This window comes from Ursus arctos, unplaced genomic scaffold, assembly GCF_023065955.2.
Source record: "Ursus arctos isolate Adak ecotype North America unplaced genomic scaffold, UrsArc2.0 scaffold_34, whole genome shotgun sequence".
Taxonomy (NCBI): Eukaryota; Metazoa; Chordata; class Mammalia; order Carnivora; family Ursidae; genus Ursus; species Ursus arctos.
In genome coordinates this window covers 9514451-9527961 of record NW_026623030.1, presented here as the reverse complement: position 1 = coordinate 9527961, position 13511 = coordinate 9514451, and the positions used below count along the sequence as shown (strand labels likewise).

The following is a 13511-nucleotide window of genomic DNA, read 5'->3' as shown; positions in this document are numbered from 1 at the left end:
ACCAGCCCCTGGGTACTAGCCCACTGCCCCTCTCTACAAGGTGGGAATGACAGAACACCTATTTCAGGTGAGGAAATGGAGGCTCGGGGGGTCAGAGGAGTCGATGCAGGGTCCCGCAGCCTGGTGGTGATGGGCTTGGGATTTGACCCCAAGCCTCTAGCTGCAAACACACAACTATCCCACGACGGACCCCCTGGCACAGCCCTTCTGAGGGGACCCAGAAGGGCTATGGGAACCTGCCTGGGTGAGCAGGCCACCTGCAGCCCCACGGACCCCACGTGGGAAGGTCACAAAACTCCTGCAGACCCTGGGTGTGTGAGCAGGACACATGTCCCCAAGAGCTCCCACCCAAAGCATCAGCACTTCGAAAACTTATTTTGTGAATTCGAAGTTGTCGCTAAATTGGGTCTTTTCCTCCAGTGAGCTGAAAGTACGACGTTCTACTTCAACAGAAACATATGTGTCTGTCTGTCTTATTTTATAAGATAATTGTTGGGCGGCTGACCGCCCCCAGGCAGGGTGCTGGGAGCTCAGTGCGGCGTCCACCCCGGTGCTGGGTTGCGCCCAGTATAGAGGTGAGGATGCTGGGGCTCGGAGAGGGGCAGTGTCCTATCCAGGGCCACCCAGCCCCGGGTCCAGTGCCATGGGGCCAGGAATCGTGAGCGAGATCAGGCGAGCAAACAGAGCGGGGAGGGGGGGGCAGAATGGAAACAGGGGTGGAGAGGATCTCAAGTTAATAATCCTGCTAGCGATGCTGAGAGCGCTTGTTGGCTCATCTTGGGTGCCTGGCAGGGGGCTGAGTGCTCTGCTCACGGTACCGTGGGCCCTTCTGGTGGTTCTGGCAGGATGATGCCACCCCCATCCCCATTTGGACGCCCCGGGCAGGCGTCTTCCTGCTCGGGTACCCTTGCTGCACCACTGTGGGCCCTGTCAGAAGGAAGGGGCAGGCTGAGGGGTCGGCCTGCAGCCCCCCCCTCCCCTAGCCTGTCACGTCTCAGCAGCACACAGGCCGGGAGTGGCCCGGGGGGGTGCGCGGGGCTCCATCTGTCACAGGTCACTGGCCGTGTGGCCCGGGGCGCCAGGAGAAGGAGCCCAATCAGAGGCTCGGGCCGGGGTGAGGGGCCTGCGATGTCCGTCCTGTGGGCTTGGGCCCTCGTCCGCCACCCTGTCTTCTCCTTCGGGGCCGGGGAAGGTCCCTGGCATCCAGCCCCCGCCCCCATCCCCAGCGCTCGGCTGCCCCGGTCCCCACGATGCCCTTGCTGCTTCGCCTCAGTGGAGCCCTGAGCCAGTTCTCAATCTAAATGACAGCTGCCCTCAGCCAAGTCAACTCCAATTAATTTCCGAAGGCTTCCAGGGGCCTGGCTGAGGCTCGCACCAGACTCGGCTGCCCCGGCGGCCCGTGCGAGGCCCCTTCTTCACCCTGGTGGGGCCGGGGACCCTGGGACCATACAGGATCCTTCCTGATCATGGGTGGGGGGCCCTTGCTGCCTCCCAGGAGCCCCCGTGCAAGCTTCGGATCGCCCTCATCAGATGGGGCTGGTGTGGAATCCGCCAGGCAGTGTCCATGGAGAAAGCATTGAATGGGGGGCCTCAGGATTTTGTCCTTGACTTCTCTGTCACCCCGGGGTCATTCTCATCTCATCTGTGAGCATCAGAAATCAGGGCGCTTCCCCAAAAAGTGAGTGTTGATTTCAGGGAAAGACAGGGAAGTGGGGAGAGGGGGGGGGAAGAGAACAGAGAGATTGAGAAAGAATTGGGGGGGGCGTCGTGTGAGAGAGAGAGAACGGGGGTGGAGAGAGGGAGCACCATTCACTTTGGCTGGGACATTTTACTTTTTCATGTGACTTGGGTGAACCCCCACACTTGGGCTTCAGACAGACCTGGGAGTGACCCCAGCTCCTCCACTGGCTAGCCCTGTGACTGTGGGTCAATGCTGTCCCCTCTCTGAGCCTCAGTCCCTCCCTCCCCCACCCGTGAAATGGGCTGGAGTGTCAGACCCTCTCTCCCCAGGTGTTGGGGTCGTCTGATGAGATAGGCCGAGACCTGGCCCATAGGGAGCCTGAGATCAGTGCTCACTCTTATCATCCCCGAGGCTGACAGGAATAGGGATGGGGTCACTTTTCCTTTTTCCTTTCCTTATTTGTCACAGTGATACCCCTGCCAGAAGTCGTCCTCGAAGGGAGGGCAGAGAAAGGGTGGAGATGCAAGCAGAGGACTGGGCTGAGGACGGGCTGGTCCCTTGGCTTCTGTGAGATGCCTGGATGGCGTGTCACTCAGGCTGCCACCCGCCAGCCCTCAGTCCCTGATCCCTGGGGTTGTGCTCCTGGGGTTTACTTAGGCTAAGGTATCTTAATTTCTCTTGCTTGTGGTGGGCTCCTGCCCCAGCTTCCTGCCTACATTGAATGCAAAATCTGCTTTCCCTGAAGGAATGAGAAGAGTCAGGGAGGTTACGTATCTACCCACCACCATTCATTTCTGAAAGGACCAAATAGGCCCAGAGAGGGGGAGTGACTTGCCCAAGGTCACACAGCAAGCAGGTGAAGAGCTGGGATGAGAATGTGGATCATTCTTTCAAACGTTTAACAAATCCTGGGGCACCGAGCTGGCTCAGTGGATGGAGCATGCGACTCTTGATCTCAGGGTTGTAAGTTCGAGCCCCACGTTAGGTGTAGAGATGACTTAAAAATAAAATCTTTAAACAAGATAAATAAAATAGTTAACATTCTTTTCAGCAGCCTACTGTGTGCCGGGGACCGGAGAGACAGCTGGGGTCCTCATGGCTGTGTCTACCCTCAGGCTCCCCAGGCCAGGCTCCTCCGAGGGGGGTTGGTCACAGGAGGGACTGTCAGCCCCTCTATAGGGGGACAGGTTCAGCAGGCTAAGCTTGCCCGAGGTCATGGAGCTGGTGAGATTTAGACCGGGGTGGGATTTGAATCCAGGCTCTGAGCACACAGAGCTGGGCACCCCCGAAGCTGCCGAGGGTGGGGGAGGAGTGGAGTGGGGGTTTGGGTGTGCCGTTTTCCTGCCCTGTTGGTGGTTCTGTAGACCCTCTGTGTGAAGCCCACCTTCTGGCTTAGATTTGCTGTTTCCACTCTGAGCCCGAAGTAGGTGAGTGCCCTGGACCCCGTGTACCTCCTTGGAGGAAGGGACATGGGCCAGGGCCCCAGTATGGACAGGCAGCTGAGGAGGGCTTCTGCTTTGGGGTTGTGGGGCCCTGCAGAAGGGTTCCAGTTGGGTGGTGGGGGTCAGTTCTACTGGGGTTGGGTCCCCCACATCCCCAGTGGTGGGTTCTTGGAGATGGGCCTTTGTGCCGCCTTAAAAATCCTTGGGACTGTGCTTACCACGGGGCAAGGCTCTCTCCTGTGACTTTCGTCTGCTGTGACAGCTGGTGGCCATTGCTTGAGCACCTGCCGTGCACCAGGCACCCTAGAACCTGGTGTAACTCGGCAAGGAGCTGGGTGCTATCCTTGTCCCATTCCAGGGACAAGGGAAGGAAGCTGAGGCTCAGAGAGGGACAGTGATTTGCCCAAGGGCAACCCGCTGCGGGAGCCCAGGGCCTGAGATGCAGACTTTGGTCGTCTGAGTCCAAAGCCCCTCCCCGCCATGATGTGTTTCATCTTCAGCAGCTTGTTGTCGAGGGGCCCAGAACTCAGGACCACCCCCCTCCCCGCCAGGGTGAGATGTCTCAGTGCATCCGTGTAGCCGGCTCAGAGGTAACTGGTACTTCATCGCCCTTATGCTGGCTGGGGGCAGGGGTGTCATCTGTGAGCAGGGGGAGGGGTCACCCACCTCAGGGTAGGGGCATCAGAGAAACTTTGCCGCAAGGCTGACATCCAGGTAAATGGTGGAGTCAGCAGGGGTGAGGAGGGGAGGGTGTTCTAGGCAGAAGGAGGGGTGGAGGCGGGAAGGATCAGGGCTTTGCTGAGAGACTGTACAGCGGGCTCACAGACAGGTGAGCCTGGAGGCCCAGGAGGAGAGCAGGCCGGGTGAGACAAAGCTGGGAACTGTATCTTGGGAGCACTGGGGAGCCGTGGAAGGTTTAAGCAGGAGAGGGGGCTGCCCTGGTTGGTGCTTCAGGAAAGTCACCGGACTCACAGGGGAAGTGGCTTGGGGGCCAGTGTGGAATCAGAAAGGAGACAGTGGGGGTCTGCCCCACGGTGGAGACAGTGGGGAGAGAAGTGCGGGGGTTTTGGAGGCAGCCTCTTCCTTCCCTGGTGCCGGGATGCTGGGGCCTGGACAAGAGTGAAGAGTGACGTTCAATGCTCAGAGCTAGCCTGGGCGCAAGGGCTGGCCTTTCTTGGAGATGGGGCACAAGGAGCTAGGAGAGTCATGGATGTGTCTGGGGGCCTCTGGGACTCCCGGGCCACAGGACAGGGGCGCTGATAGGACATGGCCCAACCCTGTGGCTGCCAGGCCTGCTTCTGCTTCCGGCCTCAGTGGCCCAGCCCCCCAGCTGAGTGGCAGCTGTCAGACACCAGCGTCTCCCCTGCCAGGTCCAAATAAAGGAAAAACCAAAATACATTTCCCTTTGTCGGCATCCAGCGAGGGTGAGTCGGGCGAGAGTCATTCGCTATTGTGTTCTGGGGCCCACACTGCTCCTTACATAAGCTGGGAGTTAAAAATACGCACGGAATTCTAATTTGCCTGCTTTGCCTGGGATCGCACCCCGATCCCCCCCCCACACACACCTTGGGACCCGTGGAGAGGAAGAGACTGTCCCGTGGCCAGTATCCCCTACTGGCACGTGTCAGTGTTAGTTCTGACTGCCTCCAAGGCCCTGGGCTGTGAAAGACCAGTGAGTGTAATAACCCTAAGAACAGCCAACCTTTTTGGGGGGGACGCACCATGTGTTGAAGTCTTTACCTGTGTTATCTCGATCAATCCTCCCAGAAGCCTGCGATCTTGGTTCCCATTTCACGTACAGGTTAACACCTTGCCCAGGTCACACCCCGGATGGATAGGAGGTGCCCAGAAGTCCCCTCTCTGAAGGTTCGGGGACAGATCCCTGTGGTGTTGCCAATGCCACCAAGCCCTGCCTTGGGAGGGGTGGGGGGTGGGGAGGGTGGCGGCTGCCCCCACGGAGCTCTTGACTCCTGAGGGTGTGGCTCACCCAAATTGGACCCCAGTCCTGGGGACACTGAGTGCCGAGCAAGGTGGTGACAAGGCCTGTTTTGACGACTTTAAAAAAAGGAAGAACACACGGCTTCCTCCGTGGGCGGCATCTCAAGATGTGAAAGGAACCACGAGGTGTCCCCTTCTCCCTTCAGCCCAGTCATGGCTGGTGAAAGGGTCGCTGGCCCCCCCAGCTGGCCCCGCGGTCCCTGCTCGCGCCGTCGGGCGGGAGTCCGCTCTGTGCTGGGCAGCATGGTAAGCCCTTGACATGGATCATCTCATTTAATCCTCTTCGCTGCCTCCACGACGGCCAGTGCTTTTGTCTTCCCCGTTTTCTAGGGCTGAGGTTCTAGGAGCTGCAGTGATGTTTGCGAAAGCCCCGTGCTCTGCAAAGGGTAGGCGCTGTCATGCTGGAACCCTGTAGGAGAAGCGGCATCCCGCCTGTTACTCGTGCGGTCCCTTCTTTGCCACTGGCTCAAGGTCCCCTCCTTCCCTTCACGGCACTTGCCGTCCCTGTTGGGGATCGATCCGACTCAGGTCTCACGGTCACCGTGGGGGAGCAGGAAGCAGCCGGCACCTCCGTGCCCTGGTTCCAAGTTGGTGGCGGAAATGACCAAGTGGCTGGCGTGCTGTGTTGTGAAGGGAGGGGGTGCTGGGGAAGGGCCGGTAGATCAGCTAGGACTTGTGTGCACGGAAGAAGGATGGGGAGGAGGAGCCAGGCTTCCCCCCTCCAGGCCCTGCCCCTGCACATGGGGACTGAGGTGGTTGGTTCTGGCCTGTAGGGGACTATTGTTACAAACTGTCCCCACGGCCTGCCCTTGCTGGGCGGGCGTGACATCTGGTCCTGGGAACCGGAATCCCCTCCCCTCGGTCCCTGTGCTGCCTGCACGGGGTGAGACCCATTTGGGGTGAGAAGTTTTGAGTTGATGACACCCCTGCCTCGAGGACTGATTCCCCCCACATGCACAGTGTCATCCCCTCTTTCTCTTATATGATCCCCGCAAGCTGCTCGGAGACAAGCCTGCCGGGAATCTCCATCCCCAAGTTGCAGATGGGGCCAGCTGCCCAGGTATGGGGGCTTCGAGATCCCACCTCAGCCCAGCGCTCGGGGAATCCCGGACGCAAAGGAGAGGGCCGGTCCAAGCTGCTGGCCTGGGCCCGGGTGACCCCTGGGCAGTTCCCTGCCCCCCTATGGCCTCAGTCTTCCCATCTGTCCAATAGGGATGAGGGTCCCTCCACAGCCCACAGGCCCCCGCTGAGTGCCTCCTGTGTGTGGGGTGCTTCGGTGAACAGACCCCTGCCCCCTCCAGCTGCAGCCACAGTCTGGTGGGGGAGGCTGGTCGCTAACAAGTGGAAAATGTGACAGTCTGCATCGGTGTCCCTGGTACACTAACTCCAAGGGTGTCCCCCCAACCCTGGGTGCTCGGCGAGGGGTGGTTTTATCTCTGGGTCCTGGCGTCAGGGGCCGGCATGCCTGCCACCGGCAAGGAGCAGGGACTGAGGGCTTTTCTGGAGCGGGGCAGGCCCTGACTTGAGGCGGCTTCCGTGGGACTGATTTATTCGCAGCTACTCGGCAGCCCCGGGGAGGTGGGGGGGAGCTGCGGTCCTAGGGCGTGTTGAGTCCCCCCGGCTGGAATGAATCCGGCGGGAGGATGAGTTTGGTCATGCTTGGGTTGTCAAAAACTGAATAATGTTCTCTCTTAAAAGTATTCCCCATGGATACCAGACTCTCTCATTCGTCCCAGGCAGAGGCTGGGAATCCCACGCCCATGCTCTGTGACGTTGGGCCAGCCCCTCACCCTCTCTGAGCCCCAGGTGCCCTTCTAGCCTGGGGAGAAGGGGCACCCAGTTGCTGGGCTTCCGGAGGGGATGGAATGAGAGAACACACGGGCGTGTTCAGCTGTGTGCCTGGCACGCCCTCATTAAATCCTCCCCAAGTAAGAAGAGCAGCTGTCCGTACGGTTGGCACATGGCATGCTTCAGAGTCGTCTCCGAATAACTTGGGAATATGGCATCTTGAGGACATGTGGCCATTTGTGTCAGTCTGGAAACATCACTCAGCAAATCCAGCTCCCAGAAGGGTCCACAGGCCTCTTCCGTCTGAGCACAGACCTCGGGAAATGTCGACTTTCCTTCACCTTCCTGGCGCGGCAGTCACAGAGCAAGGGAGCCAGGTGTCAGGAGCTTGGATCTGGGTCTCGTCTTTCTTTAGCTGTGCAGACTTTGACAAGGGGCCTCGGTTTCCCGTCTGTAAAATGGGCACAAGCATTGCTGTGTCAGCTCTTTGAGATAATGAGTGTAAAGTGAAGTAAGGAATCCTTTTTAGAATTCTCTCTCTCTCTCTCTCTGGCAGATGCTCCCCGCCCCCAATCCAGATCTCACAATGCTTGGAGCAAGATTCCTTCTGGCGGATTAGGGAGTGGGGCGTCACTGGGAGCAAGCCTGAGCCCAAGAGCAGAGGGGTAGGGGCTGAATCAGAGGCCCCTGGCTTCCCGGGGTATCTTCTCCGCAGGAGGCCCCGGGTGTGGCATAAGCAGCCTCCCAGCGCCACTGCTGCTAACCAGCTTTGAGACCTGGGGCTCAGGACCTCAGCTTCCCCTTCTGTGAAATGGGAGCATAGACGCCAGTCTCATGGGCAGGAGCGTGCCCACCTGGCCAGTCCCAAGGAGGGGATGAGGCTTGGGGACCTCTAGATGGCCGCAAGGACCCCTCACCTCCTGACCTCTCCAGAGACGATTCCAGCAGCCCTGTGGGGGGACCTCTCTGCATGCCAGGCCATTACGAGGCCCGAGGGAGAGGATGTTACCTCCACTTCAGCAATGAGGAACTAAGGCTCGGAGAGAGGGAAAGCGGCAGACCCCTTGCCACACAGTGGTGGGGCTGGGATTGGGACTCAAGCCCCATGGTGCCTGTGACTCCAAAAATGACTGCTAGGATGCTCTCTCCTGGCTTCACCGCCAGCTCCCGGAGGAGGAGGAGGAAGATGGCGTCTGCCTGATTTCCTGCCGGATCCGCAGGGCTGGAACCACTCCTGGCACATAGTAGGGACTCAGGAAGGGCTTATTAACTGGATGAATGAGGGAAGGCGCAAGGGAAAGAATCTTCCCCCTCGGCCCCAGCTGCTCCCGGCACGCGGGTCCTAAGCAGGGTGTCTCTGGGACTCCAGGGTGGGAGCCTGGTTAGTCACGGCCTGGCCCGTCCTCTGGGAGGATTTTCTCCGCAGGCTGTGGCTCAGCTCCCAGGGGAGGCCTCCCCTCTTAATCCCAGAGGGCGGGATGGGCGGGGTAGCTGCTGCCTGGCACAGGGCCCTGCTGAGGAGGGCGGGCCGGTCGTGGAGTTCAGTATCTGGGTGTGTTTCCTTAGCCAGAGCGCCCCCCCTCCCCAATTCCAGCTTTTCTCACTTCTTCGGAGTCAGAAATGTACCACAGACCCATGTTCCAGCCCAACTCTACCCCTTCCTGGCTGTGTAACCTTGGGCAGGTCACCTCTCCTCTCTGAGAGTCTGGCCCAAAAAAGGGGAGTGATGAGAATAATCATGGACATATAGTAGGTCTGAGAACAGAACCATTGGTCACTTGCAGCAGTAAACTAGCAGTCCCCCGAGATGACTGTTGCATTCCTTCCCTGCCTCAGAACTCCCAGCTCTTATCCTCTTTGAGTGTACTTCATACTAAGGTGTGAGTGGTTGTCAGACTTCCTTTCCCTGCAAGTCTATCTAACTCAGGCATCACTATGGCCTTTGGTGTTTCTGGTGCTGTGTGACTGAGTGAAAAGGAAATGGAGGGTGTAGGGGGGGAATAGACTCCCTCACCCCCATCACCATAAGTCCCTTCATAAAGCAGCTGGGGATGGGCAAAGGGCACTGGTCTGGTTGGGGAGTCTGGACTCTTCATCATTACTGGTCTGAGCAGTGTGGTACTGTTTCAGGAAGTTCCCAGCACACAGTAGGCCTCTAGCAAATGTCCAGAGGATGACAAGAGAAAGGGCTGTGTTCTAGACCCAGACAATCCTCCCCTCTACCCTTTAACTGCATCCTACATATCCTTCAATGCCCAGTTTGGATACCCCTCCTCCAGGAAGCCTTCCCAACTGATTTCACATCCAGTCAATCTTCTGGGAACTCTAGTCCATCAGAGATGGGCTGACCCTGTCCAATGCTCCCATTTTCTGACAGGGGGGAGAACCTGACATGGAGCCAGAGTCCTACCCTCCGCTGAGGTCTCATAGCCACCAGAGGCAACAGCAGGGGGATTTGAACCAAACATCTCTAGATCTCAGCCCCTCTTCAGGCATGAAAAGAGGGCGTGGGCAGTGCCTCTCTTCCTTTCGCTCTCCCACTCCGCCCCCCTTAGGGCCTCCCATAGAGCTGAACCTGCTGCTAACATTTCTTCCTTTTTTCTCTGCAGCCCACGACCTCCCTGCAAATAAGGCCTCAGCAACCCAGCCGGGGAGCCACTTGCAGTGCCTGTCTGTCCACTGCACAGACGACGTGGGCGACGCCAAGGCCCGAGCCTCCGTGCCCACCTGGCGGTCCCTGCACTCCGACATTTCCAACAGATTCGGGACATTCGTGGCCGCCCTAACTTGAATCGACAAGAAATGCCCCTCCCCCACCAGGCCCTTTCCGAGCCCCCTTCCCCCCCCCCCCCCCCCGCCCCAAACCCCTCCCCCTGACCTCACCCTCCTGTTAATTCGAAAGGGCCACTATTGCTGAGTGGATGATTTTTTTTTCTAGGTTGGTACCTGCTTAGTGGCATATGGACCGGAAAGGGTTAATTTAAAGGGAAAAAAAAAAAACCTCAAAAAATTTTTTTAAAAAAGAAAACTCGTCTGCCACAGTATGTTACCAGTGTTAACCCTTCTGCAGTTAGCAAACTTTTGCTTCAGCCTTTTTCCTGCTAGATAATTCCCGTTTTTCTGTAATCTTGGCATACGTTTTTTAGATGACCTCTTTCCTTGTTTTATTTTCATGCTGCTGTATGTCCAAGCATTGTTATTTCGTAATAAGACAAGAGTTACTTTCTTTTTTATTCTCTTTTATTCTTGTTCCTCTCCCCCCCCACTTCCAGCCTTCCCCCCCCCCCCTTTTTGCTTTGTTCACTGCTTATTAAAATGGAAATCCTGGAGAATAGTAGTTCTGGAATATTGCCGGGCGAAAGTCAAACTGTCATCACGATATTATATATTGACACCCAACTGTCATCAGTCAGGCAGGAGCCAAACAATTAATGCCCCCCTTAGGTATTCTGCCTGGGATTTTGTTTTGTCTGTTCCCTAAGAAAATAGAGAGATATATATTTTCGTTCCTACAAACACACGCTCAGCCTTCAGCTCCGTTCTGTCTTCTGCTGGAAGCTGTCCTCTCTGCAACGGAGGTGATGACGTGTCCAGCCCGCTCAGTGGGAAGAAGTCGGAATGTTCGACAGTGGTGTTTTCTCTCCTTTTCTGGGCCTCTGTGCAAACGCCCAGGCTCTGAATTTTCACACTATGCTAAGCAGCCCTGGTGTGCGTGGGGGATGGTGCCCTTCCAGCCTGCAGAGTCTCTGGGGGCTACTGGGTTGTGCCCTGCTGCTGCCAGGCTGGCTGGGTCCTGGGTGCCCAAGCCGGGGGGAGGGGTGGGGGGGAGATCAATGCTCAGCCCTTGACCTTTGCCCACCGCCTTCCCAGCCACACCTTGCCTCGGGAGGAAGGAGGTGGGACTGCGTGTATCTTTCCCACCACTCCCATTCTGTCCCCGCTCCCCATCTATTTCTCCCCCTCCAACCTGGGCAACCCCCCATCCCTGGGAGGGACGAGGCTTTTGCTTTTCCAGGGGCTCAGGGAAGGACGCCCCCCACCCCCAGGCTCAGCCTTCTCTGAACCTGGGTGTGCATTTCTTTGGCAGGCTCCTGGGGGCTCTCGGAAGGAAACAATGAACATGACCAATGACTTTGATGCCTGGGCCTTTTTCTTTAACCCCAGAATCCCCGCCCCCCTCGTTTGATTTAATCTCAGCCTGTTGCAAAACTCGAACCATATCCCAAGCGCCTCACCAAGGAATAATCTCTGAGCAGAGATGGGGGGCGGCTAGGTGAGCAGGCAGCAGCGAGCAGCGCTCCCGGACCCCTGTCGAGGACCCAGAGTGGCAATTGGAGGCCCAGGGTTGGCCAGGCAGGCACCTTTGTGTGCTGTGCATGCCTACAAAAGGCTCGTGTGGCTGGGGGGGGGCGGGTCGTGAGGGGCACACGATTCCAGGGTGGGTCAGACAGGAAGTGACTGATAGCCCTTCACCCAAATCAGTAACTCCCCCATTTTCCTTCTATTTTTGTTAAAGAGCAAGTCTTACTAAAGCTCTACTTTGAGCCTGGCGTCCCCTCCCCTCTGTCCCCAGAGTTTCTAGACCTGGATTTTTTTTTTTTTAAGCAAGTGACCTGAAGGCTTTGGGTTCACCATCCAACACCCACATTGTTTATTTCAAAGAACTTTTCAGCAAAGGGGGAAGAGTGTCCAGAAAAATCTCGCTCTTTCCCCTCCCTCTTCTTTCCTGCGGGGGCTCTTTTGGCTTGGGTCTGCATCCCGATGGTCCTTGCTGGGACCGTTGGACCAGGGGCCCGGCCCCGGGGGCCCACAGAAGGCAGGCAGAAGAGCAGGTGGTGTGAACTGATCAGCAGTGAGAAGGTGTGAACTGACTCAGTCCCCGAGTTCTGCCACCAGAGGAAAGAGAAAGAGAATGTCCCTCCTGCCAGGGGCCTCAGGAGAAATCAGCCGTAGTCTGAGCAAAACGCCACGCCCCCTCCGATTCCACAATGTACAGCTGTTTGAGAGCTTTATCACTTTATTTTTAAAACAGGAATGATTTCTCCTTCATTGCTTAAGGCCGGGGAGCCAAGCGTCTTGACTTCTGTCTCTGACTTTCCCTGCGTTGAGTTCATTAGCACCTGGCCATCAGCTCGTGGTCCTAGCAACGTCGGAAACCCCTGAAGTTTTAAACTTTCTTGCTCCCCACGACCCCAGAATGGAACAGCTTTAAAAATAGCCTTAAGCAAAAGGATGTTATTTCATTAAATTTGGTTTAATGGAAAGAATAAAAGCAAATTAAAAACACACCCAACCCACGAGACTCCAAACACTGGTAATCGGTACTGCATAGCAAACTTTTTTTGGGAAAGAAAACGAAAACGTTATTGCACATGTAAAATATAAAATCTTAACTCTGCTGTGTGTTAGGCAATCCTGTAATCTTTTTTGACTCTTAAAAGAAATTCATTTCTGAAATGCTTGGTTGGAAGACTGTGACAATAGCTCATGAAATTGAGTGTTATTTTTTTCTTTCTTTTTTAAAAAAATATGTAAAGTGCAGTCTTCTGTATTCATGCATATTGTATATACCTGTATATGTTTTCCTGAGCAGCTAAATAACAATAAATATGACGTTAATGGTGACTGTGGTACATTTGTGGGTGGGGCTTGTTTTATTTGTTTCCCCACCCCCTCTGTTCAGAATCCCACGGGGGATGGGAGTGCGGCTCTGGACGCTGTAATGCGCATGCGTGCGTGTGCATGTGCGCGCGCCTGCGTGCGTCGATGCTGTTCTCAGTTGGGTCATCTCAGTTTCTCAACCTGGGCACTCTTGACATTTGGGCTGGATAATCCTTTGTGGCGGGTCTGTCCCTTGTCCTCTAGGACGTTGAGCAGCATCCCTGGCCTCTACCCACTAGATTACAGGGGCACCTCTCCCTCCCCCCCCCCCCCCCCCCCGTCCCCGGGACAACCCAAACCTACCTAAACATTGCCCCATGTCCCCTGGGAGGCATGATCCTCCTGGGACTGAGAACCGCTGGTATCTGATTGGTGTGGGAGGGTGGGGGCAAGGAGAGACCACCCAGGTGGTCAACCTGTGGGGCTGCTTTTGGGTCCCAGCTCCGAATTCAGATCCCAGTAAGCTTTCTAACCTCCTGCAAGTTATGCGCGTAGCCTCTCACTTCCTCCTTTCCCTCCTCTGTGAAATGGGCCGAACTCATGGAGTTACATGTGGGTGGACCCAGCAGGTAGGAGGGCTCCATGTGCATACATGGCTGGCATGGCTTCATTCTCCCGGCATGGCACAGCTGACAGCGGTCTGGGGTTGGCTTTCCCCGACTGGATGTTGCTTCCTCCGCTTATAACCATGGGCTCTGGGCAAGTGGTTCAAACCTGGTCTCCATTTTCTTGTCTCAGAAATGGAGCAAATAGGGGCACCTGGGTGGCTCAGTTGGTTAAGCCGGGGACTCCTGATTTTGGAGCAGGCCATGATCTCAGGGTTGTGGGATCTGGCCCCGCATGGGGCTCCAAGCTCAGCGGGGAGTCTGCTTGAGATTCTGTCTCTCCCTCTCCCTCTGCCCCTCCACCTGCTCTCTCTCATAAATAAATAAATAAATAAA

The 13511-nt window shown here is 56.6% G+C and overlaps 1 protein-coding gene across 1 annotated transcript in view; it reads left to right on the top strand.

Moving 5' to 3' along the window:
* The window catches only part of MN1 (MN1 proto-oncogene, transcriptional regulator), a 47165-nt gene extending 34631 nt beyond the window's left edge, over positions 1-12534 (top strand). The window contains exon 2 of the mRNA XM_026484707.4: positions 9519-12534. Within this exon, the coding sequence (XP_026340492.2) occupies positions 9519-9700 (182 nt within the window). The 3' untranslated portion in view covers positions 9701-12534. The remainder of the gene's footprint in view (positions 1-9518) is intronic.
* The last annotated feature ends 977 nt before the right edge of the window (positions 12535-13511 follow it).